The 27447-nt window shown below is 43.6% G+C and overlaps 1 protein-coding gene across 1 annotated transcript in view; it reads right to left on the bottom strand.

Moving 5' to 3' along the window:
- dnaaf9 (dynein axonemal assembly factor 9) overlaps nt 1-27447 on the bottom strand; it is a 140907-nt gene that overhangs the window by 56073 nt on the left and 57387 nt on the right. Inside the window, exons 13-21 of the mRNA XM_065025980.1 lie at nt 25205-25281; nt 23768-23812; nt 23603-23648; nt 22535-22646; nt 21100-21170; nt 20767-20814; nt 20588-20678; nt 15203-15306; nt 3761-3892 (exon numbers count right to left, since the gene is read on the bottom strand). Coding sequence (XP_064882052.1) covers nt 3761-3892; nt 15203-15306; nt 20588-20678; nt 20767-20814; nt 21100-21170; nt 22535-22646; nt 23603-23648; nt 23768-23812; nt 25205-25281 — 726 coding nt within the window. The remainder of the gene's footprint in view (nt 1-3760; nt 3893-15202; nt 15307-20587; nt 20679-20766; nt 20815-21099; nt 21171-22534; nt 22647-23602; nt 23649-23767; nt 23813-25204; nt 25282-27447) is intronic.

Genomic DNA, 27447 nt, shown 5'->3' on the forward strand with positions numbered 1-27447 from the left:
CACAACCACAATACAACACCTAAACAACCACAATATAACACCTAAACAACCACAATACAACACCTAAACAACCACAATACAACACCTAAACAACCACAATATAACACAACCAAAATACAACACCTAAACAACCACAATATAACACAACCACAATACAACACCTAAACAACCACAATACAACACAACCACAATACAACACCTAAACAACCACAATACAACACAACCACAATACAACACCTAAACAACCACAATACAACACAACCACAATACAACACCTAAACAACCACAATACAACACAACCACAATACAACACCTAAACAACCACAATACAATACAACCACAATTCAACACATAAACAACCACAATTCAACACATAAACAACCACAATACAACATCTAAACAACCACAATACAACATCTAAACAACCACAATACAAATCCTAAACAACCACAATACAACACCTAAACAACCACAATACAACCACAATACAACACCTAAACAACCACAATACAACACATAAACAACCACAATACAACACAACCACAATACAACACAACCACAATACAACACCTAAACAACCACAATACAACCACAATACAACACATAAACAACCACAATACAATACAACCACAATACAACACCTAAACAACCACAATACAACCACAATACAACACCTAAACAACCACAATACAACACCTAAACAACCACAATACAACCACAATACAACACATAAACAACCACAATACAATACATAAACAACCACAATACAACACATAAACAACCACGATACAACACCTAAACAACCACAATACAACACCTAAACAACCACCATACAACACAACCACAAATACAACACCTAAACAACCACAATACAACACCTAAACAACCACAATACAACACAACCACAATACAATACAACCACAATACAACACCTAAACAACCACAATACAATACAACCACAATACAACACCTAAACAACCACAATACAACACAACCACAATACAATACAACCACAATACAACACCTAAACAACCACAATACAATACAACCACAATACAACACCTAAACAACCACAATACAACACACAAACAACCACAACACAACCACAATACAACACCTAAACAACCACAATACAACACCTAAACAACCACAATACAACCACAATACAACACCTAAACAACCACAATACAACACCTAAACAACAACACAACACAACCACAATACAACACCTAAACAACCACAATACAACACATAAACAACTACAATACAACACAACCACAATACAACACAACAACCACAATACAACACAAAACCACAATACAACACCTAAACAACCACAATACAACACATAAACAACCACAATACAATACAACCACAATACAACACCTAAACAACCACAATACAACACCTAAACAACCACAATACAACACAACCACAATACAACACAACCACAACACATAAACAACCACAATACAACACCTAAACAACCACAATACAACACCTAAACAACCACAATACAACACCTAAACAACCACAATAAACAACACATAAACAACCACAATACAATACAACCACAATACAACACATAAACAACCACAATACAACACAACCACAATACAACACAACCACAATACAATACAACCACAATACAACACCTAAACAACCACAATACAACACCTAAACAACCACAATACAACACCTAAACAACCACAATACAACACAACCACAATACAACACCTAAACAACCACAATACAACACAACCACAATACAACACCTAAACAACCACAATACAATACAACCACAATACAACACATAAACAACCACAATACAACACCTAAACAACCACAATACAACACAAACCACAATACAACACCTAAACAACCACAATACAACACCTAAACAACCACAATACAATACAACCACAATACAACACCTAAACAACCACAATACAACACCTAAACAACCACAATACAATACATAAACAACCACCATACAACACATAAACAACCACAACACAACACCTAAACAACCACAATACAACACCTAAACAACCACAATACAACACATAAACAACCACAATACAACACAACCACAATACAACACCTAAACAACCACAATACAACACCTAAACAACCACAATACAACACAACCACAATACAACACATAAACAACTACAGTACAACATATAAACAGCTACAGCTCCCTCTGTGAATAGAAGGCTCTGTGACTGACTGACCTGTGAGTAGAAGGCTCTGTGACTGACTGACCTGTGAGTAGAAGGCTCTGTGACTGACTGACTGACCTGTGAGTAGAAGGCTCTGTGACAGACTGACTGACCTGTGAGTAGAAGGCTCTGTGACTGACTGACTGACCTGTGAGTAGAAGGCTCTGTGACTGACTGACTGACCTGTGAGTAGAAGGCTCTGTGACAGACTGACTGACCTGTTAGTAGAAGGCTCTGTGACAGACTGACTGACCTGTTAGTAGAAGGCTCTGTGACTGACTGACCTGTTAGTAGAAGGTTCTGTGACTGACTGACTGACCTGTGAGTAGAAGGTTCTGTGACTGACTGACCTGTGAGTAGAAGGCTCTGTGACTGACTGACCTGTGAGTAGAAGGCTCTGTGACTGACTGACCTGTGAGTAGAAGGCTCTGTGACTGACTGACCTGTGAGTAGAAGGTTCTGTGACTGACTGACTGACCTGTGAGTAGAAGGCTCTGTGACTGACTGACTGACTGACCTGTTAGTAGAAGGCTCTGTGACTGACTAACCTGTGAGTAGAAGGCTCTGTGACTGACTGACCTGTTAGTAGAAGGTTCTGTGACTGACTGACTGACCTGTGAGTAGAAGGTTCTGTGACTGACTGACCTGTGAGTAGAAGGCTCTGTGACTGACTGACCTGTGAGTAGAAGGCTCTGTGACTGACTGACCTGTGAGTAGAAGGCTCTGTGACTGACTGACCTGTGAGTAGAAGGTTCTGTGACTGACTGACTGACCTGTGAGTAGAAGGCTCTGTGACTGACTGACTGACTGACCTGTTAGTAGAAGGCTCTGTGACTGACTAACCTGTGAGTAGAAGGCTCTGTGACTGACTGACCTGTTAGTAGAAGGTTCTGTGACTGACTGACTGACCTGTGAGTAGAAGGTTCTGTGACTGACTGACCTGTGAGTAGAAGGCTCTGTGACTGACTGACCTGTGAGTAGAAGGCTCTGTGACTGACTGACCTGTGAGTAGAAGGCTCTGTGACTGACTGACCTGTGAGTAGAAGGTTCTGTGACTGACTGACTGACCTGTGAGTAGAAGGCTCTGTGACTGACTGACTGACTGACCTGTTAGTAGAAGGCTCTGTGACTGACTAACCTGTGAGTAGAAGGCTCTGTGACTGACTGACATTTTAGTAGGTTCTGTGACTGACTGACCTGTGTGTAGAAGGCTCTGTGAAGGACTGACATTTTAGTAGGTTCTGTGACTGACTGACCTGTGAGTAGAAGGCTCTGTGACTGACTGACCTGTTAGTAGAAGGCTCTGTGACTGACTGACCTGTTAGTAGAAGGTTCTGTGACTGACTGACCTGTGAGTAGAAGGCTCTGTGACTGACTGACCTGTGAGTAGAAGGCTCTGTGACTGACTGACCTGTTAGTAGAAGGCTCTGTGACTGACTGACCTGTGAGTAGAAGGTTCTGTGACTGACTGACCTGTTAGTAGAAGGCTCTGTGACTGACTGACCTGTGAGTAGAAGGTTCTGTGACTGACTGACCTGTGAGTAGAAGGTTCTGTGACTCTGTGAGCGTGGCTGGAGGCTGAAGACCAAACAGTGGTCGTCACTGTGGAGAGGGAAGGGCAGGTGGGACAGCAGAGCAGCTTCATACTGTACAAACAGAGCTGCCACCTGTGAGTAGAAGGCTCGACTGAGTCCTGGCTGGACACAGATAGCAGACACAGAGAGATATGGGGGACAGTGGTGGAATGTATAACAACCCCACAGACAGAAAAGGCACAGTAACAATAACAGAACCATGGTTGGTCCGACACCATATTCTCACACAACACCGACATACATACGCTTATGAACAACACACACACACACACCCACACACACACATTTTACACACACACAACACCCACACACACACACAGACTCTGTGACACCCACACACAACACACACTGTGACACACACACACCACACCCACACACAACACACACTCTGTGACACACCCACACACACACACACACACTGACAACACCCTGTGACACACACACACACACACACACACACACCACACCCACACACAACACACCCACACACACACTGCTGTCTGTTCTTTATCTATCCTGATGTCTAGTCACTTTGACTGACCTGCCTTCATGTACATATCTACCTCAAATACCTTATTATTATCTATCCTGATGTCTAGTCACTTTACTGACTGACCTTCATGTACATATCTACCTGACAAATACCTTATTATTATCTATCCTGATGCCTAGTCACTTTACCCTGCCTTCATGTACATATCTACCTATAATACCTTATTATTATCTATCCTGATGTCACTTTACCCTGCCTTCATGTACATATCTACCTCACCTTATTATTATCTATCCTGATGTCACTCTTGACTGACTGCCTTCATGTACATATCTACCTCAAATACCTTATTATTATCTATCCTGATGTCACTTTACCCTGCCTTCATGTACATATCTACCTCAAATACCTTATTATTATCTATCCTGATGTCTAGTCACTTTACCCTGCCTTCATGTACATATCTACCTCAAATACCTTATTATCTATCCTGATGTCACTTTACCCTGCCTTCATGTACTCTGTGATGACTACCTTAAATACCTTATTATTATCTATCCTGATGTCACTTTGACTGACCTGCCTTCATGTACATATCTACCTCAAATACCTTATTATTATCTATCCTGATGTCTAGTCACTTTACCTTCATGTACATATCTACCTCAAATACCTTATTATTATCAATCCTGATGTCACTTTACCCTGCCTTCATGTACATATCTACCTCATTATTATCTATCCTGATGCCTAGTCACTTTACCCTGCCTTCATGTACATATCTACCTCAAATACCTTATTATTATCTATCCTGATGCCTAGTCACTTTACCCTGCCTTCATGTACATATCTACCTCTAATACCTTATTATTATCTATCCTGATGTCTAGTCACTTTACCCTGCCTTCATGTACATATCTACCTCAAATACCTTATTATTATCTATCCTGATGCCTAGTCACTTTACCCTGCCTTCATGTACATATCTACCTATAATACCTTATTAGTATCTATCCTGATGTCTAGTCACTTTACCCTGCCTTCATGTTCATATCTACCTCAAATACCTTATTATTATCTATCCTGATGTCTATTCACTTTACCCTGCCTTCATGTACATATCTACCTCACCTTATTATTATCTATCCTGATGTCACTTTACCCTGCCTTCATGTACATATCTACAGATATAGACCTTGGTTCACTCCAGAACTGACTGCCCTTGACCAGCACAAAAACATCCTATGCGTTCTGCACTAGCATCAATTAGACCCCACAATATGAAACTTTTCAGGTAAGTTAGGAACCAATATACACAGTCAGTTAGGAAAGCTAAGGCTAGCTTTTTAAACAGAAATTTGCATCCTGCAACACTAATTCCAAAAAGTTTTCGGACAGTGTAAAGTCCATGGAGAACAAGAGCACAAGAGGGAGACACTCTAGACCCTGCTTTGCTTTATCTTGGCCAGGTCGCAGTTGTAAATGAGAACTTGTTCTCAACTGGCCTACCTGGTTAAATAAAGGTAACATATATATATTTCTATATATTTTTTAATTGTATTTATTATGAATCCCCATTACTTCCTGCCAAGGCAGCAGTTACTCTTCCTGGGATTTATTACGGATCCCCATTAGTTCCTGTCAAGGCAGCAGCTACTCTTCCTGGGGTTTATTACGGATCCCCATTAGTTCCTGTCAAGGCAGCAGTTACTCTTCCTGGGGTTTATTACGGATCCCCATTACTTCCTGCCAAGGCAGCAGCTACTCTTCCTGGGGTTTATTACAGATCCCCATTAGTTCCTGCCAACGCAGCAGCTACTCTTCCTGTGGTTTATTATGGATCCCCATTAGTTCCTGCCAAGGCAGCAGTTACTCTTCCTGGGGTTTATTATGGATCCCCATTAGTTCCTGCCAAGGCAGCAGCTACTGTTCATGGGGTTTATTATGGATCCCCATTAGTTCCTGCCAAGGCAGCAGTTACTCTTCCTGGGGTTTATTATGGATCCCCATTAGTTCCTGCCAAGGCAGCAGCTACTCTTCCTGGGGTTTATTATGGATCCCCATTAGTTCCTGCCAAGGCAGCAGTTACTCTTCCTGGGGTTTATTATGGATCCCCATTAGTTCCTGCCAAGGCAGCAGTTACTCTTCCTGGGGTTTATTATGGATCCCCATTAGTTCCTGCCAAGGCAGCAGCTACTGTTCCTGGGGTTTATTATGGATCCCCATTAGTTCCTGCCAAGGCAGCAGCTACTCTTCCTGAGGTTTATTATGGATCCCCATTAGTTCCTGCCAAGGCAGCAGCTACTGTTCATGGGGTTTATTATGGATCCCCATTAGTTCCTGCCAAGGCAGCAGCTACTCTTCCTGAGGTTTATTATGGATCCCCATTAGTTCCTGCCAAGGCAGCAGCTACTCTTCCTGAGGTTTATTATGGATCCCCATTAGTTCCTGCCAAGGCAGCAGCTACTCTTCATGGGGTTTATTATGGTTCCCCATTAGTTCCTGCCAAGGCAGCAGCTACTCTTCCTGAGGTTTATTATGGATCCCCATTAGTTCCTGCCAAGGCAGCAGCTACTCTTCCTGGGGTTTATTATGGATCCCCATTAGTTCCTGCCAAGGCAGCAGCTACTCTTCCTGGGGTTTATAATGGATCCCCACTTAGTTCCTGCCAAGGCAGCAGCTACTCTTCCTGGGGTTTATTATGGATCCCATTGTTCCTGTTCCAAGGCAGCAGCTACTCTTCCTGGGGTTTATTATGGATCCCCATTAGTTCCTGCCAAGGCAGCAGCTACTCTTCCTGGGGTTTATTATGGATCCCCATTAGTTCCTGCCAAGGCAGCAGCTACTCTTCCTGGGGTTTATTATGGATCCCCATTAGTTCCTGTCGAGGCAGCAGCTACTCTTCCTGGGGTTTATTATGGATCCCCATTAGTTCCTGCCAAGGCAGCAGCTACTCTTCCTGGGGTTTATTATGGATCCCCATTAGTTCCTGTCGATGCAGCAGCTACTCTTCCTGAGGTTTATTATGGATCCCCATTAGTTCCTGCCAAGGCAGCAGCTACTCTCCCTGGGGTTTATTATGGATCCCCATTAGTTCCTGCCAAGGCAGCAGCTACTCTTCCTGGGGTTTATTATGGATCCCCATTAGTTCCTGCCAAGGCAGCAGCTACTCTTCCTGGGGTTTATTATGGATCCCCATTAGTTCCTGTCGAGGCAGCAGCTACTCTTCCTGGGGTTTATTATGGATCCCCATTAGTTCCTGCCAAGGCAGCAGCTACTCTTCCTGGGGTTTATTATGGATCCCCATTAGTTCCTGTCGATGCAGCAGCTACTCTTCCTGAGGTTTATTATGGATCCCCATTAGTTCCTGCCAAGGCAGCAGCTACTCTCCCTGGGGTTTATTATGGATCCCCATTAGTTCCTGCCAAGGCAGCAGCTACTCTTCCTGGGGTTTATTATGGATCCCCATTAGTTCCTGCCAAGGCAGCAGCTACTCTTCCTGGGGTTTATTATGGATCCCCATTAGTTCCTGCCAAGGCAGCAGCTACTCTTCCTGGGGTTTATTATGGATCCCCATTAGTTCCTGCCAAGGCAGCAGCTACTCTTCCTGGGGTTTATTATGGATCCCCATTAGTTCCTGCTAAGGCAGCAGCTACTCTTCCTGGGGTTTATTATGGATCCCCATTAGTTCCTGCCAAGGCAGCAGCTACTCTTCCTGGGGTTTATTATGGATCCCCATTAGTTCCTGCCAAGGCAGCAGCTACTCTTCCTGGGGTTTATTATGGATCCCCATTAGTTCCTGCCAAGGCAGCAGTTACTCTTCCTGGGGTTTATTATGGATCCCCATTAGTTCCTGCCAAGGCAGCAGCTACTCTTCCTGGGGTTTATTATGGATCCCCATTAGTTCCTGCCAAGGCAGCAGTTACTCTTCCTGGGGTTTATTATGGATCCCCATTAGTTCCTGTCAAGGCAGCAGCTACTCTTCCTGGGGTTTATTATGGATTATGAATATTAAGGCAGTTTATACATTTCTTAAAACACTACAATACATTCACAAATTTCATAACAGACTGTGTGCCCTCAGGCCCCTACTCCACCACTACCACATATCTACAGTACAAAATCCATGTGTACGTGTGTGTATAGTGCGTATGTTATCGTGTGTGTGTGCTGTGCCTATGTTTGTGTTTCTTCACAGTCCCCGCTGTTCCTTAAGGTGTTTTTGAAATAAATTTTTCAAAATAGAATGACATTTTATTAGTCACATGCGCCGAATACAACAGGTGTAGAACTTACAGCGAAATGCTGAATACAACAGGTGTAGAACTTACAGTGAAATGCTGAATACAACAGGTGTAGAACTTACAGTGAAATGCTGAATACAACAGGTGTAGAACTTACAGTGAAATGCTGAATACAACAGGTGTAGAACTTACAGCGAAATGCTGAATACAACAGGTGTAGAACTTACAGTGAAATGCTGAATACAACAGGTGTAGAACTTACAGTGAAATGCTGAATACAACAGGTGTAGAACTTACAGCGAAATGCTGAATACAACAGGTGTAGAACTTACAGCGAAATGCTGAATACAACAGGTGTAGAACTTACAGTGAAATGCTGAATACAACAGGTGTAGAACTTACAGCGAAATGCTGAATACAACAGGTGTAGAACTTACAGCGAAATGCTGAATACAACAGGTGTAGAACTTACAGCGAAATGCTGAATACAACCTATGATAAAAAATTACAGACCTCTACATGCTTTGTAAGTAGGAAAACCTGCAAAATAGGTAGTGTATCAAATACTTGTTCTCCCCACTGTACGCGCTCGTAGTTTGTCTATTTTATTATTCATTGCTTGTACGTTGGCTAACAGGACCGATGGTAAAGGTAGATTACCCTCTCGGCGACGGATCCTTACAAGGCACCCGGACCGTCATCCACAATTTCTCCATCTTTTCCTCTTGTGAATAACGGGGATGAGGGCATTGTCTGTAGTAAATCCTTCCCATCCAACTCGTTGAAGAAGAAGAATTCCTCCAGTACGAGGTGAGTAATCGCTGTCCTGATATCCAGAAGCTCTTTTCAGTCATAAGACACAGTGGCAGAAACATAAAGTACACAATACGTTACAAATAACGCAAAAAAACATGCACAAATGGTTACGGGATCGTAAAACGGCGGCCATCTCCTTCGGCGCCATTATCTATGTGAGCGGCTCTCCTCTAGTAAAAATTGCTGGATGGAAACCCGGTTGGCTAAAGTGAGCGGCTCTCCTGTAGTCAATGTAGCCTACCAAATCAGTGAGAGCCATTCATTTGGCTCCTGGTAGGCCTAGGCTTTTTGGCTATTATCTGCAGATAAATTACGAAAGCATTCGATGAATGTGGCCTCCTGATGTGGTTTCAGGATTGTTGTGGATGTAGAACTTTCGCTGTTGGTGTTTTTCTGTTGAAAAATGGTGATTTTGAGAGTATGCGAACGGAGTTGGGCAGTCAGAAATCCCGCTCGTATCGTGCTGGCGCTCAACGTCCTTTCCAACCTCTCCCCTATAAAACCTCTCCTTGCTCACAGGATAAAAAAACTGCAGCTCCAAATTCGCTCCATTCATTAAAAATAATTTAACCAACACCAATCTATTATTGGGACTACCTGGACCTGCCATGTGGTCTTGAAGTATTGAAACCAAACCATATGATCTGAACGAGAAGTATTTTAATAACCGACATGAAAAGGTGACTGTAAAGAAGCGCTTATTTGAAATAGGCTACATGTCATATTAAACAGCATATTAACACTAAATAGGTCAGGAGCCAGACAGGAAGCCTAATGTATTATTCAGGCTGTTATTCCACAAAGGAATACATTATGAAGCATTTGCGAGAGCGACGCAACAGGGACATAAAGCGCTCAGCATTTAAACAACATTTTGTTCTTTTAAATCATTATAGTCTAGAAATTGCACATATAGGCTGTGACTTACTTAGAATAAAATACAAATTAAACAAAATTGCCTTGTTTGGCTCAGTCTACAGTGCCCTTGAATTCATTTTTAGAAACACGAGTTTGGCCAGAGACTGGCTTCAGGTTCATGTAATGGTACTTGGAGAGCAGGGCAATAAGAGGAAAATACCCTCTTGGCGCTTGCAGAGCCACTGGGGATGCTAAACACCCTTCAGTCCACTCTTGCCAGGCTGGGCAGGGATGCAGAGGTGTTTTCACATTTTTCTATGGGTAGGCAGAAAGGATTTTAGGCAAAATAATCGTATCAAAACGGAAAGCTCCTTGAAAGAGGTAATATGTCAGGCCTACTGGGCCAAAATCTATTGTATAGATAATAGAACTTTTAATATATCTGGTTTTTAGTTTATAAATACTTTGCAACAATGACACACTTAGTTATCTGTTAGCATATGTACATAGTAAGTACTCCATCACGAGTCTTTAGTTGTAGACATTACATCACCACACTCCCTCTCTTGCTTTTGGTCCTCTTCCTCTTTTCTAAGTCCCCTTCATTTAGAACCTATGTGTTTAATCCGTTTCTTTATGAACATATCTATCCCACTCCATGACAGTAGCTAAAGCAAGGGGCTATAGCAGCACACAAGAAGGCTACAAATGCATGCTGGGCTAAGCATGCCCTGAGCTCACTGTGCATTTTGGACGGAATCAAGGCATGGAAATGTACCAAAAGGCATCAGAATGTACCAGAGGCATCAGAATGTACCAGAGGCATGGAATGTACCAAAAGGCATCAGAATGTACCAGAGGCATCAGAATGTACCAGAAGCATTGGAATGTACCAGAAGCATTGGAATGTACCAGAGGCATCGGAATGTACCAAAAGGCATCAGAATGTACCAGAGGCATCGGAATGTACCAGAGGCATCGGAATGTACCAGAGGCATCAGAATGTACCAGAGGCATCAGAATGTACCAAGGCATCAGAATGTACCAGAGGCATCAGAATGTACCAGAGGCATGGAATGTACCAGAGGCATCAGAATGTACCAGAGGCATCAGAATGTACCAGAGGCATGGAATGTACCAGAGGCATCAGAATGTACCAGAGGTATCAGAATGTACCAGAGGCATCAGAATGTACCAGAGGCATCAGAATGTACCAGAGGTATCAGAATGTACCAGAGGTATCAGAATGTACCAGAGGCATCAGAATGTACCAAAGGCATCAGAATGTACCAAAGGCATCAGAATGTACCAGAGGCATGGAAATGTACCAGAGGCATGGAAATGTACCAGAGGCATGGAAATGTACCAAAGGCATCAGAATGTACCAGAGGCATGGAAATGTACCAAAAGGCATCAGAATGTACCAGAGGCATCAGAATGTACCAGAGGCATCAGAATGTACCAGAGGCATGGAATGTACCAGAGGCATCAGAATGTACCAGAGGCATCAGAATGTACCAGAGGCATCAGAATGTACCAGAGGCATCAGAATGTACCAGATGCATCAGAATGTACCAGAGGCATCAGAATGTACCAAAGGTATCAGAATGTACCAGAGGCATCAGAATGTACCAGATGCATCAGAATGTACCAGAGGCATCAGAATGTACCAAAGGCATCAGAATGTACCAGAGGCATCAGAATGTACCAAAGGCATCAGAATGTACCAGAGGCATCAGAATGTACCAGATGCATCAGAATGTACCAGAGGCATCAGAATGTACCAGAGGCATCAGAATGTACCAGATGCATCAGAATGTACCAGAGGCATCAGAATGTACCAGAGGCATCAGAATGTACCAGAGGCATGGAATGTACAGAGGCATCAGAATGTACCTGAGGCAACTGTCCCCAACCCAGGGGAGAGTGGCTGGATGGAATCAAGTAATTAGAATGTACCAGAGACATCAGAATGTACCAGAGACATCAGAATGTACCAGAGGCATCAGAATGTACCAGAGGCATTGGAATGTACCAGAGGCATCAGAATGTACCAGAGGCATCGGAATGTACCAGAGGCATCGGAATGTACCAGAGGCATCAGAATGTACCAGAGGCATCAGAATGTACCAAGGCATCAGAATGTACCAGAGGCATCAGAATGTACCAGAGGCATGGAATGTACCAGAGGCATCAGAATGTACCAGAGGCATCAGAATGTACCAGAGGCATGGAATGTACCAGAGGCATCAGAATGTACCAGAGGTATCAGAATGTACCAGAGGCATCAGAATGTACCAGAGGCATCAGAATGTACCAGAGGTATCATCAGAGGTATGAATGTACCAGAGGCATCAGAATGTACCAAAGGCATCAGAATGTACAAAGGCATCAGAATGTACCAGAGGCATGGAAATGTACCAGAGGCATGGAAATGTACCAGAGGCATGGAAATGTACCAAAGGCATCAGAATGTACCAGAGGCATGGAAATGTACCAAAAGGCATCAGAATGTACCAGAGGCATCAGAATGTACCAGAGGCATCAGAATGTACCAGAGGCATGGAATGTACCAGAGGCATCAGAATGTACCAGAGGCATCAGAATGTACCAGAGGCATCAGAATGTACCAGAGGCATCAGAATGTACCAGATGCATCAGAATGTACCAGAGGCATCAGAATGTACCAAAGGTATCAGAATGTACCAGAGGCATCAGAATGTACCAGATGCATCAGAATGTACCAGAGGCATCAGAATGTACCAAAGGCATCAGAATGTACCAGAGGCATCAGAATGTACCAAAGGCATCAGAATGTACCAGAGGCATCAGAATGTACCAGATGCATCAGAATGTACCAGAGGCATCAGAATGTACCAGAGGCATCAGAATGTACCAGATGCATCAGAATGTACCAGAGGCATCAGAATGTACCAGAGGCATCAGAATGTACCAGAGGCATGGAATGTACCAGAGGCATCAGAATGTACCTGAGGCAACTAAAACAGTCCCCAACCCAGGGGAGAGTGGCTGGATGGAATCAAGTAATTAGAATGTACCAGAGACATCAGAATGTACCAGAGACATCAGAATGTACCAGAGGCATCAGAATGTACCAGAGGCATTGGAATGTACCAGAAGCATTGGAATGTACCAGAGGCATTAGAATATACCAGAAGCATTGGAATGTACCAGAGGCTTTAGAATGTACCAGAAACATTGGAATGTACCAGAGGCATTAGAATATACCAGAGGCATTGGAATGTACCAGAGGCTTTAGAATGTACCAGAAGCATTAGGATGTACCAGAGGCTTTAGAATGTACCAGAAGCATTAGGATGTACCAGAAGCATTGGAATGTACCAGAGGCTTTAGAATGTACCAGAAACATTGGAATGTACCAGAGGCATTAGAATGTACCAGAAACATTGGAATGTACCAGAGGCTTTAGGATGTACCAGAAACATTGGAATGTACCAGAGGCATTAGAATGTACCAGAGGCTTTAGAATGTACCAGAAGCATTGGAATGTACCAGCGGCTTTAGAATGTACCAGAAACATTGGAATGTACCAGAGGCATTAGAATGTACCAGAAACATTGGAATGTACCAGAGGCTTTAGGATGTACCAGAAACATTGGAATGTACCAGAGGCATTAGAATGTACCAGAGGCTTTAGAATGTACCAGAAGCATTGGAATGTACCAGCGGCTTTAGAATGTACCAGAAACATTGGAATGTACCAGCGGCATTAGAATGTACCAGAAACATTGGAATGTACCAGAGGCTTTAGGATGTACCAGAAACATTGGAATGTACCAGAGGCATCAGAATGTACCAGAGGCATCAGAATGTACCAGAGGCATCAGAATGTACCAGAAACATTGGAATGTACCAGAGGCATCAGAATGTACCAGAGGCTTTAGAATGTACCAGAAACATTGGAATGTACCAGAGGCTTTAGAATGTACCAGAAACATTGGAATGTACCAGAGGCTTTAGAATGTACCAGAAACATTGGAATGTACCAGAGGCTTTAGAATGTACCAGAAACATTGGAATGTACCAGAGGCATCAGAAATGTACCAAAAGGCATCAGAATGTACCAGAAACATTGGAATGTACCAGAGGCTTTAGGATGTACCAGAAGCATTGGAATGTACCAGAGGCTTTAGGATGTACCAGAAACATTGGAATGTACCGGAGGCATTAGAATGTACCAGAGGCTTTAGGATGTACCAGAGACAACTAAAATAGGCCCCAACCCAGGGACACGTGGCTGGATGGAATCAAGTAATTAGGATGTACCAGAGACAACTAAAATAGGCCCTAACCCAGGGACACGTGGCTGGATGGAATCAAGTAATTAGGATGTACCAGAGACAACTAAAATAGGCCCCAACCCAGGGACACGTGGCTGGATGGAATCAAGTAATTAGGATGTACCAGAAACAACTAAAATAGGCCCCAACCCAGGGACACGTGGCTGGATGGAATCAAGTAATTAGGATGTACCAGAGACAACTAAAATAGGCCCCAACCCAGGGACACGTGGCTGGATGGAATCAAGTAATTAGGATGTACCAGAGACAACTAAAATAGGCCCTAACCCAGGGACACGTGGCTGGATGGAATCAAGTAATTAGAATGTACCAGAGACAACTAAAATAGGCCCTAACCCAGGGACACGTGGCTGGATGGAATCAAGTAATTAGGATGTACCAGAGACAACTAAAATAGGCCCTAACCCAGGGACACGTGGCTGGATGGAATCAAGTAATTAGGATGTACCAGAGACAACTAAAATAGGCCCCAACCCAGGGACACGTGGCTGGCTACTCCGTGTACTTGTGGAAAACACTTTCGGCACGTGACAAATGGGCCCTGGTCAACAGTAGTGCACTATAGGGAACAGGGTGCCCTCTGGGAGACAGCCCATGTAACTGCCTGTGTTCTGGTAGAGAAACGTACCAGGTCATACAACTTGATCCTGCTGATGAGGCTCCTGGGTAGAGTGATGGTGCCGTACTGAGGATGGAGGAACAGGATGCCCTCTGTGAAGAAGCTCATCTTACCTGAAACCCACAGACACAGGAGGTTAAAGGGACATCATTCACATTAACTACAGACTAATTAACTAATTAAATAACTGACACACTGACTGACTGGGTGGGTGGCTAACTGACTGACTGGCTGAGTGGGTGGCTGACTGACTGGCTGAGTGGGTAGCTGACTGACTGGCTGAGTGGGTGGCTGACTGACTGACTGGCTGAGTGGGTGGCTGAGTGGGTGGCTGACTGACTGACTGGCTGGGTGGGTGGCTGGCTGACTGGCTGGGTGGGTGGGTGGGTGGCTGGCTGGGTGGGTGGCTGACTGACTGACTGACTGGCTGGGTGTGTGGCTGGCTGACTGACTGGCTGAGTGGGTGGCTGACTGACTGGCTGAGTGGGTGGCTGACTGACTGGCTGACTGGCCGGGTGGGTGGCTGACTGACTGGCTGAGTGGGTGGCTGACTGGCTGGGTGCGTTCGAGTGGATCACTATTTAATAGCCGTTGTTCCTGTTCCCAAGAAAGCTAAGGTACCTGAACTAAAGGACTACTTCTGTCATCATGAAGTGCTTTGAGAGACAAGTCAAGGGTACCTGAACTAAAGGACTACTTCTGTCATCATGAAGTGCTTTGAGAGACGAGTCAAGGGTACCTGAACTAAAGGACTACTTCTGTCATCATGAAGTGCTTTGAGAGACGAGTCAAGGGTACCTGAACTAAAGGACTACTTCTGTCATCATGAAGTGCTTTGAGAGACGAGTCAAGGGTACCTGAACTAAAGGACTACTTCTGTCATCATGAAGTGCTGAGAGACGAGTCAAGGGTACCTGAACTAAAGGACTACTTCTGTCATCATGAAGTGCTTTGAGAAACGAGTCAAGGGTACCTGAACTAAAGGACTACTTCTGTCATCATGAAGTGCTGAGAGACGAGTCAAGGGTACCTGAACTAAATGACTACTTCTGTCATCATGAAGTGCTTTGAGAGACGAGTCAAGGGTACCTGAACTAAAGGACTAATTCTGTCATCATGAAGTGCTTTGAGAGACGAGTCAAGGGTACCTGAACTAAAGGACTACTTCTGTCATCATGAAGTGCTTTGAGAGACGAGTCAAGGGTACCTGAACTAAAGGACTACTTCTGTCATCATGAAGTGCTGAGAGACGAGTCAAGGATCACATCACCTCCACCTTACCGCCCCAATAGATCCACAGCTGACGCAATCTCAACCACACTGCACACTGCCCTAACCCATCTGGACAAGAGGAATACCTATGTAAGAATGCTGTTCATTGACTACAGCTCAGCATTTAACACCATAGTACCATCCAAACTCGTCATCAAGCTCGAGACCCTGGGACTCGACCCCGCCCTGTGCAACTGGGTACTGGACTTCCTGACGGGCCGCCCCCAGGTGGTGAGGGTAGGAAACAACATCTCCACCCCGCTGATCCTCAACACTGGGGCCCCACAAGGGTGCGTTCTCAGCCCTCTCCTGTACTCCCTGTTCACCCACGACTGCGTGGCCATGTACGCCTCCAACTCAATCATCAAGTTTGCAGATGACACAACAGTGGTAGGCTTGATTACCAACAACAACGAGACAGCCTACAGGGAGGAGGCGAGGGCACTGGAGTGCGGTGTCAGGAAAATAACCTCTCACCCAACGTCAACAAAACAAAGGAGATGATCGTGGATTTCAGGAAACAGCAGAGGGATCAGCCCCCTATCCACATCGACGGGACAGTAGTGGAGAAGGTGGAAAGTTTTAAGTTCCTCGGCGTACACGGACATACTGAAATGGTCTACCCACACAGACAGTGTGGTGAAGAAGGCGCAGCAGCGCCTCTTCAACCTCAGGAGGCTGAAGAAATTTGGCTTGAATAATGTTTACATACCGTACATTACTCACCTCATATGTATATACTGTACACACAGTACCAGTCAAAAGTTAGGACACACCTCCTCATTCCAGGGTTTTTCTTTATTTGTACTATTTTCTACATTGTAGAATAATAGTGAAGACATCAGAACTATGAAATAACATACTTGGAATCATGTAGTAACCAAAAAAAGTGTTAAACAAATGAAAATATATTTTATATTCTTCAAAGTAGCCACCCTTTGCCTTGATAACAGCCTTGCACACTCTTGGCAAAGCTGTCCACCACCATGTTGCACTGAGCCTTGCAGTTGGAAACCAGTAGCACCGACTTCCGGCTGTCGCAGATGCACCTCCCACAACATAACTTGTCTATAGCGGTTGCTTTCGCCTTACTAATCTAACGAGACCACCAACTGACTGACTGACTGGTCGTGTTCCAGAGCATCAAAACAACTGCAGGCGACTGACTGATCTACAAATCACCTGGGATCATAAATAACTACTCATTTTAGATCCTCTCGAACACGGCCACTGGCTGGACTGACAGACTGGCTGAACTGGACAAACTAGCTGGCTGGACTGACAGACTGGCTGAACTGGACAAACTAGCTGGCTGGACTGACAGACTGGCTGAACTGGACAAACTAGCTGGCTGGACTGACAGACTGGCTGAACTGGACAAACTAGCTGGCTGGACTGACAGACTGGCTGAACTGGACAAACTAGCTGGCTGGACTGACAGACTGGCTGAACTGGACAAACTAGCTGGCTGGACTGACAGACTGGCTGAACTGGACAAACTAGCTGGCTGGACTGACAGACTGGCTGAACTGGACAAACTAGCTGGCTGGACTGACAGACTGGCTGAACTGGACAAACTAGCTGGCTGGACTGACAGACTGGCTGAACTGGACAAACTAGCTGGCTGGACTGACAGACTGGCTGAACTGGACAAACTAGCTGGCTGGACTGACAGACTGGCTGAACTGGACAAACTAGCTGGCTGGACTGACAGACTGGCTGAACTGGACAAACTAGCTGGCTGGACTGACAGACTGGCTGAACTGGACAAACTAGCTGGCTGGCTGGCTGACTGACTGAACTGGACAAACTAGCTGGCTGGCTGGCTGACTGACTGAACTGGACAAACTAGCTGGCTGGCTGGCTGACTGACTAACTGACTGGGATAGAGGTCGACCGATTAATCGGAATGGCCGATTAATTAGGGCCGGTTTCAAACAATTCATAACAATCGGAAATCGGTATTTTTGGGCGCCGTTTATTTTTTTTTTTATACCTTTATCTAACTAGGCAAGTCAGTTAAGAACACATTCTTATTTTCAATGACGGCCTAAGAACGATGGGTTAACTGCCTTGTTCAGGGGCAGAACAACAGATTTTTACCTTGTCAGCTCGGGGGACCCAATCTTGCAACCTTACAGTTAACTAGTCCAACGCTCTAACCACCTGCCTCTCTCTCGTTGCACTCCACAAGGAGACTGCCTGTTACGCGAATGCAGTAAGCCAAGGTAAGTTGCTAGCTAGCATTAAACTTATCTTATAAAAAATCAATCAATCAACGACTGTCGTTGTACTTAACCATAAACATCAATGTCCTTCTTAAAATCAATACACAAGTATATATTTTTAAACCTGCATATTTAGCTAAAAGAAATCCAGGTTAGCAGGCAATATTAACCAGGTGAAGTTGTGTCACTTCTCTTGCGTTCATTGCACGTAGAGTCAGGGTATATGCAACAGTTTGAGCCGCCTGGCTCTTTGCGAACTAATTTGCCAGAATTTTACGTAATTATGACATAACATTAAAGGTTGTGCAGGAATATGTAGACTCATGGATACCACCCGTTAGATCAAATACGGAACGGAATAAACATTTTGTTTTCAAGGTGATAGTTTCCGGATTTGACCTAAGGCTCGTATTTCTGTGTGTTTATTATAGTTAAGTCTATGATTTGATATTTGATAGAGCAGTCTGACTGAGGGGTGGTAGGCAGCAGCAGGCTCGTAATAGTCAAAGGTATATGGTTTAGAGACGCGTTATAATTCCTGTAATAACTTGCGGCTGAACTTGAAAGGGGTTCCTTTGTTATTTTACCGTTCATGTCTTCCATAGAGAACGTCTTGATCTACGTCCAATAAGGTCTGTGTTTCGTTCTTAAACCACCTCTGTTCATGTCTTCCATAGAGAACGTCTTGATCTACGTCCAATAAGGTCTGTGTTTCGTGCTTAAACCACCTCTGTTCATGTCTTCCATAGAGAATGTCTTGATCTACGTCCAATAAGGTCTGTGTTTCGTTCTTAAACCGCCTATGTTCATGTCTTCCATAGAGAATGTCTTGATCTACTTCAAATAAGGTCTGTGTTTCGTTCAGGCTTAAACCACCTCTGCGTTTGATACCCATGTAAATCTCACTAAGATAAGGTAACGTTTGTCAACATATTTTCATAAATCCACTCTACAAAAAAAATGATCTTGGCTTATATTTAGCCAATATTGATCAGTTACCTTGTCCTATGGATATCTACACAGGTGTAAGTCGCTCTGGATAAGAGCGTCTGCTAAATGACTTAAATGTAATGTAATGTATAAAATTGGCAAGGTGGTGTAAGCCTACACGAAACACAGACCTTTTCTAAGTGAATCTAAAAATATCCTATGGAATAAATGAATGAAGGAACCGCTTTTCAGATTTTGCTAGGTGTCATGGGAATTATGACTCGCACTTTGGTAGTCAATTCTTACCATGCCCATTATTAAAATAGGATTTCCTGCATATAGAAATTACAGTTTTTGTTTTCAACATTCATCACAGGTAACTTAAGCTCTATTTTTATTCAAACAGTTGAGAGTATTTGTCTCTTAAGCAGACTCTTCAGTATCATTGTCACTTCAGAGCTGTGTGTGTGTGTGTGTGTGTGTGTGTGTGTTTTTTTACAGATGGCAGAGAAAAGCAGAGCACCAGTGTGGGGACTATTACATGGAATTGGCACCAGGGAAAGCAAGGTGTCTTATTTGTGTTAAAGATGTAAGCATGGGGTCAGCAACGGCTAAATCAAAACATACCACCAACCTGTGGAATCACCTTAAGAACACCCATCCAAAAGCCCATAATATGTATTATATTAAGTTAAAATAAAAGTGTTCATTGTTCATTCAGTATTGTTGCAATTGTCATTATTACAAAAGAGTGTGTGTGTGTGTGTGTGTGTGTGTGTGTGTGTGTGTGTGTGTGTGTGTGTGTATATATATATTTATTGGCCGATTAATCGGTATCCACCTTTTTTTTTGTCCTCCAATAATCGGTATCGGCGTTGAAAAATCATAATGGGTCGACCTCTAGACTAAACTGACTAGCTGACTGGCTGGTTGACTACAGAGAGAGCATTAAAGTACGTGTCACCTTCCTCTGGAGTGGAGAGCAGGCTGTTGGAGAACACATGAGCTGTGTCTGCTGTAGTCAAAGAGGTGCCCAGGCAGGTACCCTCCTCCTCCTGGGGATTAAACACACACAATACACATCAACACACTGACCAGCATTTATCAATGTAATAACGGCAACATGAGCGGTTGTTGTCTGACCTTCAGCAGGACCTGGGCCTTCTCAGAATGCTTCACATCAGACTCCACCTAAAGCGATTAGGACACACAGTTAACAAGGGCTGTGAACGAGAGGATCAAATCCACAATGCATTATGGATAAATTGTGACTGACTGATCTACAAATAATAATTAGCAGTTATTTATGATGCAAGGTGATTTGCAGGTCAGTTGGCAGTCATTTTGAAGCCCTTGAACACCTTGCCATTTTGTTGAAAGTGACTTGATCCCTGGATGAATGGAGAGAGAGGAGAGGAGAGAGGAAAGGAGAGAGGATTGAGGGGAGGGGAGAGATGACGAGAGAGGGTAACATACCAGCCAGCAGACGTATCGAGGCAGAGCTGTTGTCAGGATGGTGTAGCAGCTGTCTGAGGAAACACTTCCATCTACAGGACAGACTCAACGTTACAGTTCAACAGGAGGAACAACATCAAATCAAATCAAATTGTATTTGTCACATACACATGGTTAGCAGATGTTAATGGTCACATACACATGGTTAGCAGATGTTAATGGTCACATACACATGGTCAGCAGATGTTATTGGTCACATACACATGGTTAGCAGATGTTATTGGTCACATACACATGGTTAGCAGATGTTAATGGTCACATGGTTAGCAGATGTTATTGGTCACATGGTCAGCAGATGTTAATGGTCACATGGTCAGCAGATGTTAATGGTCACATGGTCAGCAGATGTTATTGGTCACATACACATGGTTAGCAGATGTTATTGGTCACATACACATGGTTAGCAGATGTTATTGGTCACATACACATGGTTAGCAGATGTTAATGGTCACATGGTCAGCAGATGTTAATGGTCACATGGTCAGCAGATGTTATTGGTCACATACACATGGTTAGCAGATGTTATTGGTCACATACACATGGTTAGCAGATGTTATTGGTCACATACACATGGTCAGCAGATGTTATTGGTCACATGGTTAGCAGATGTTATTGGTCACATACACATGGTTAGCAGATGTTATTGGTCACATACACATGGTTAGCAGATGTTATTGGTCACATACACATGGTTAGCAGATGTTATTGGTCACATGGTTAGCAGATGTTATTGGTCACATACACATGGTTAGCAGATGTTATTGGTCACATGGTTAGCAGATGTTAATGGTCACATACACATGGTTAGCAGATGTTATTGGTCACATACACATGGTTAGCAGATGTTAATGGTCACATACACATGGTTAACAGATGTTATTGGTCACATGGTTAGCAGATGTTATTGGTCACATGGTTAGCAGATGTTAATGGTCACATGGTTAGCAGATGTTATTGGTCACATGGTTAGCAGATGTTAATGGTCACATGGTTAGCAGATGTTATTGGTCACATACACATGGTCAGCAGATGTTAATGTGAGTGTAGCGAAATGCTTCTGCTTCTAGTTCCGACAATGCAGTGATAACCAACAAGTAATCTAACTAACAATTCCAAAACTACTGTCTTATACACAGTGTTAGGGGATAATGGTCAATATGTACATATGTTAGGTCATATGAATGAGTGAATGGTCACAGAGCAGCATACAGTAGATGGTCACATACACATGTACAGTATATACATATGAGATGAGTAAGGTAGACAAAGTGGCATAGTTAAAGTGGCTAGTGATACATGTATTACATAAGGATGCAGTAGATGGTATCGAGTACAGTATATACATACATAGGGAGTAGGCATCGGTCAGAGGCCTAACAGCATGTGTCTCTCTTACCTTTCTGTTGGATGTTGATGCTGGACACCAAGAAGGACTCAGAGAAGACTACAGAGCCCAGGTCTCCTTTCCCCCACTGGAGGTCTGGGATGTCGTACACTGACATGGACGCCTGGGACACACAACCACCACTATAAAGTATAAACCTTAAACCCTGACCCCACTGGAGGTCTGGGATGTATATACATACATGACATGGACGCCTGGGACACACAACCACCACTATAAAGTATAACCCTTAAACCCTGACCCCTGACCCCACTGGAGGTCTGGGATGTCGTACACTGACATGGACGCCTGGGACACACAACCACCACTATAAAGTATAACCCTTAAACCCTGACCCCTGACCCCACTGGAGGTCTGGGATGTCGTACACTGACATGGACGCCTGGGACACACAACCACCACTATAAAGTATAACCCTTAAACCCTGACCCCTGACCCCACTGGAGGTCTGGGATGTCGTACACTGACATGGACGCCTGGGACACACAACCACCACTATAAAGTATAACCCTTAAACCCTGACCCCACTGGAGGTCTGGGATGTCGTACACTGACATGGACGCCTGGGACACACAACCACCACTATAAAGTATAACCCTTAAACCCTGACCCCTGACCCCACTGGAGGTCTGGGATGTCGTACACTGACATGGACGCCTGGGACACACAACCACCACTATAAAGTATAACCCTTAAACCCTGACCCCTAACCCCACTGGAGGTCTGGGCTGTCGTACACTGACATGGACGCCTGGGACACACAACCACCACTATAAAGTATAACCCTTAAACCCTGACCCCTAACCCCACTGGAGGTCTGGGATGTCGTACACTGACATGGACGCCTGGGACACACAACCACCACTATAAAGTATAACCCTTAAACCCTGACCCCTAACCCCACTGGAGGTCTGGGCTGTCGTACACTGACATTGACGTTTGGGAGTGATGGACAGAAAACGCACATTGTAATTCATTCGAATTTAATCAATCAAACACAGTGACATGCCTACCGCAAATGTTTTGGGAACAATTATCAGGTTGGAAGAATTGACTTACAGTTTTCACCAAGAAGCAGCTCCCTTCTTCACTCAGAGGAACAATTCTGAAAAGGAAAACAAGAAAGACGGAACATTCAGGAAAACAACGAGTCAATAAAAAGCCAGCTAACAACATTGAATCATAGTGTCATTAAACACTTTCTTTATAACCATCAGAACCCACCTGCCCTGGTTGTTCACAGCTTGGATGTGGAAAACACTTTTAGATCTGAGAGAGAAAACAACAGGTAGAACACTTTATACTAGATCAGCTAACGTCATCATTCAGAGGACACTAATGAAACAACAGGTAGAACACTTTATACTAGATCAGCTAACGTCGTCATTCAGAGGACACCAATGAAACATCAGGTAGAACACTTTATACTAGATCAGCTAACGTCGTCATTCAGAGGACACTAATGAAACAACAGAACACTTTATACTAGATCAGCTAACGTCGTCATTCAGAGGACACTAATGAAACAACAGGTAGAACACTTTATACTAGATCAGCTAACGTCGTCATTCAGAGGACACTAATGAAACAACAGGTAGAACACTTTATACTAGATCAGCTAACGTCGTCATTCAGAGGACACCAATGAAACAACAGGTAGAACACTTTATACTAGATCAGCTAACGTCGTCATTCAGAGGACACTAATGAAACAACAGGTAGAACACTTTATACTAGATCAGCTAACGTCGTCATTCAGAGGACACTAATGAAACAACAGGTAGAACACTTTATACTAGATCAGCTAACGTCGTCATTCAGAGGACACTAATGAAACAACAGGTAGAACACTTTATACTAGATCAGCTAACGTCGTCATTCAGAGGACACTAATGAAACAACAGGTAGAACACTTTATACTAGATCAGCTAACGTCGTCATTCAGAGGACACCAATGAAACAACAGGTAGAACACTTTATACTAGATCAGCTAACGTCGTCATTCAGAGGACACTAATGAAACAACAGGTAGAACACTTTATACTAGATCAGCTAACGTCGTCATTCAGAAGGACACTAATGAAACAACAGGTAGAACACTTTATACTAGATCAGCTAACGTCGTCATTCAGAGGACACCAATGAAACAACAGGTAGAACACTTTATACTAGATCAGCTAACGTCGTCATTCAGAGGACACTAATGAAACAACAGGTAGAACACTTTATACTAGATCAGCTAACGTCGTCATTCAGAGGACACTAATGAAACAACAGGTAGAACACTTTATACTAGATCAGCTAACGTCATTCAGAGGACACTAATGAAACATTCAGAGGACACTAATGAAACAACAGGTAGAACACTTTATACTAGATCAGCTAACGTCGTCATTCAGAGGACACTAATGAAACAACAGGTAGAACACTTTATACTAGATCAGCTAACGTCGTCATTCAGAGGACACTAATGAAACAACAGAACACTTTATACTAGATCAGCTAACGTCGTCATTCAGAGGACACTAATGAAACAACAGGTAGAACACTTTATACTAGATCAGCTAACGTCGTCATTCAGAGGACACTAATGACATCAAATAACTTTTTATTGGAATACAAAGGTAGAGTTGTTATCTATTGTGACAGGTGTGCTGGTACCTGAGAGCAGTTCTGTACTGAGGCAGGTGGACCGAGTCCAGTGCCAGGTGGAAGGTATGCTCTGCTACGTCCTTCGCCTGGAAATATACACAAAATATACACAAGTTTTAGTCAGTAACGAAACACTCGTCCTCATCCAACGCCTACAGCATACCGCCGTGCCTAGCTAGATACAGCATACCGCCGTGCCTAGCTAGATACAGCATACCGCCGTGCCTAGCTAGTTACAGCATACCGCCGTGCCTAGCTAGATACAGCATACCGCCGTGCCTAGCTAGTTACAGCATACCGCCGTGCCTAGCTAGTTACAGCACACCGCCGTGCCTAGCTAGTTACAGCACACCGCCGTGCCTAACTAGATACAGCATACCGCCGTGCCTAGCTAGTTACAGCATACCGCCGTGCATAGCTAGTTACAGCATACCGCCGTGCCTAGCTAGATACAGCATACCGCCGTGCCTAGCTAGTTACAGCATACCGCCGTGCCTAGCTAGTTACAGCATACCGCCGTGCCTAGTTAGTTACAGCATACCGCCGTGCCTAGCTAGATACAGCATACCGCCGTGCCTAGCTAGTTACAGCATACCGCCGTGCATAGCTAGTTACAGCATACCGCCGTGCATAGCTAGTTACAGCATACCGCCGTGCCTAGCTAGATACAGCATACCGCCGTGCCTAGCTAGTTACAGCATACCGCCGTGCCTAGCTAGATACAGCATACCGCCGTGCCTAGCTAGTTACAGCATACCGCCGTGCCTAGTTAGTTACAGCATACCGCCGTGCCTAGTTAGTTACAGCATACCGCCGTGCCTAGCTAGATACAGCATACCGCCGTGCCTAGCTAGTTACAGTATACCATGCATAGCTAGTTACAGTATACCATGTATAGCTAGTTACAGTATACCATGTATAGCTAGTTACAGCATACCATGTATAGCTAGTTACAGTATACCATGTATAGCTAGTTACAGTATACCATGTATAGCTAGTTACAGCATACCATGTATAGCTAGTTACAGTATACCATGTATAGCTAGTTACAGTATACCATGTATAGCTAGTTACAGTATACCATGTATAGCTAGTTACAGTATACCATGTATAGCTAGTTACAGTATACCATGTATAGCTAGTTACAGCATACCATGTATAGCTAGTTACAGTATACCATGTATAGCTAGTTACAGTATACCATGTATAGCTAGTTACAGCATACCATGTATAGCTAGTTACAGTATACCATGTATAGCTAGTTACAGTATACCATGTATAGCTAGTTACAGTATACCATGTATAGCTAGTTACAGTATACCATGTATAGCTAGTTACAGTATACCATGTATAGCTAGTTACAGTATACCATGTATAGCTAGTTACAGTATACCATGTATAGCTAGTTACAGTATACCATGTATAGCTAGTTACAGTATACCATGCATAGCTAGTTACAGTATACCATGTATAGCTAGTTACAGTATACCATGTATAGCTAGTTACAGTATACCATGTATAGCTAGTTACAGTATACCATGTATAGCTAGTTACAGTATACCATGTATAGCTAGTTACAGTTACATGTATAGCTAGTTACAGTATACCATGTATAGCTAGTTACAGTATACCATGTATAGCTAGTTACATTATACCATGCATAGCTAGTTACATTATACCATGCATAGCTAGTTACAGTATACCATGTATAGCTAGTTACAGTATACCATGTATAGCTAGTTACAGTATACCATGTATAGCTAGTTACAGTATACCATGTATAGCTAGTTACAGTATACCATGTATAGCTAGTTACAGTATACCATGTATAGCTAGGTACAGCAAATGTGTGTATTGCTAGTTAGGTAGCTCAGTGGGTAGAGCGTTGAGCCAACAATGGAACGTTTGCTGGATGGAATCACCGAGCTGACAAGGTAAAAATGTGTTGTTCTGCCCCTGACCAAGGCAGTTAACCCAGTGTTCCCCGGGCAGCGAAGACGTGGATTATGGCAGCCCCCCCCTCTCTGATTCAGAGCGGTGCACATGTCAGTTGAATGCATTCAGTTGAACCATTGACTAGGTATCCCCCTTTCCCTTTCAGTACACCATCTATAGCTAGTAACAACAAATTTGTATGGCCAGTTATAGTACACCATTAGTTATAGTACACCATTAGTTATAGTACACCATTAGTTATAGTACACCATTAGTTATAGTACACCATTAGTTATAGTACACCATTAGTTATAGTA

Source organism: Oncorhynchus nerka, linkage group LG12, assembly GCF_034236695.1.
Source record: "Oncorhynchus nerka isolate Pitt River linkage group LG12, Oner_Uvic_2.0, whole genome shotgun sequence".
Taxonomy (NCBI): Eukaryota; Metazoa; Chordata; class Actinopteri; order Salmoniformes; family Salmonidae; genus Oncorhynchus; species Oncorhynchus nerka.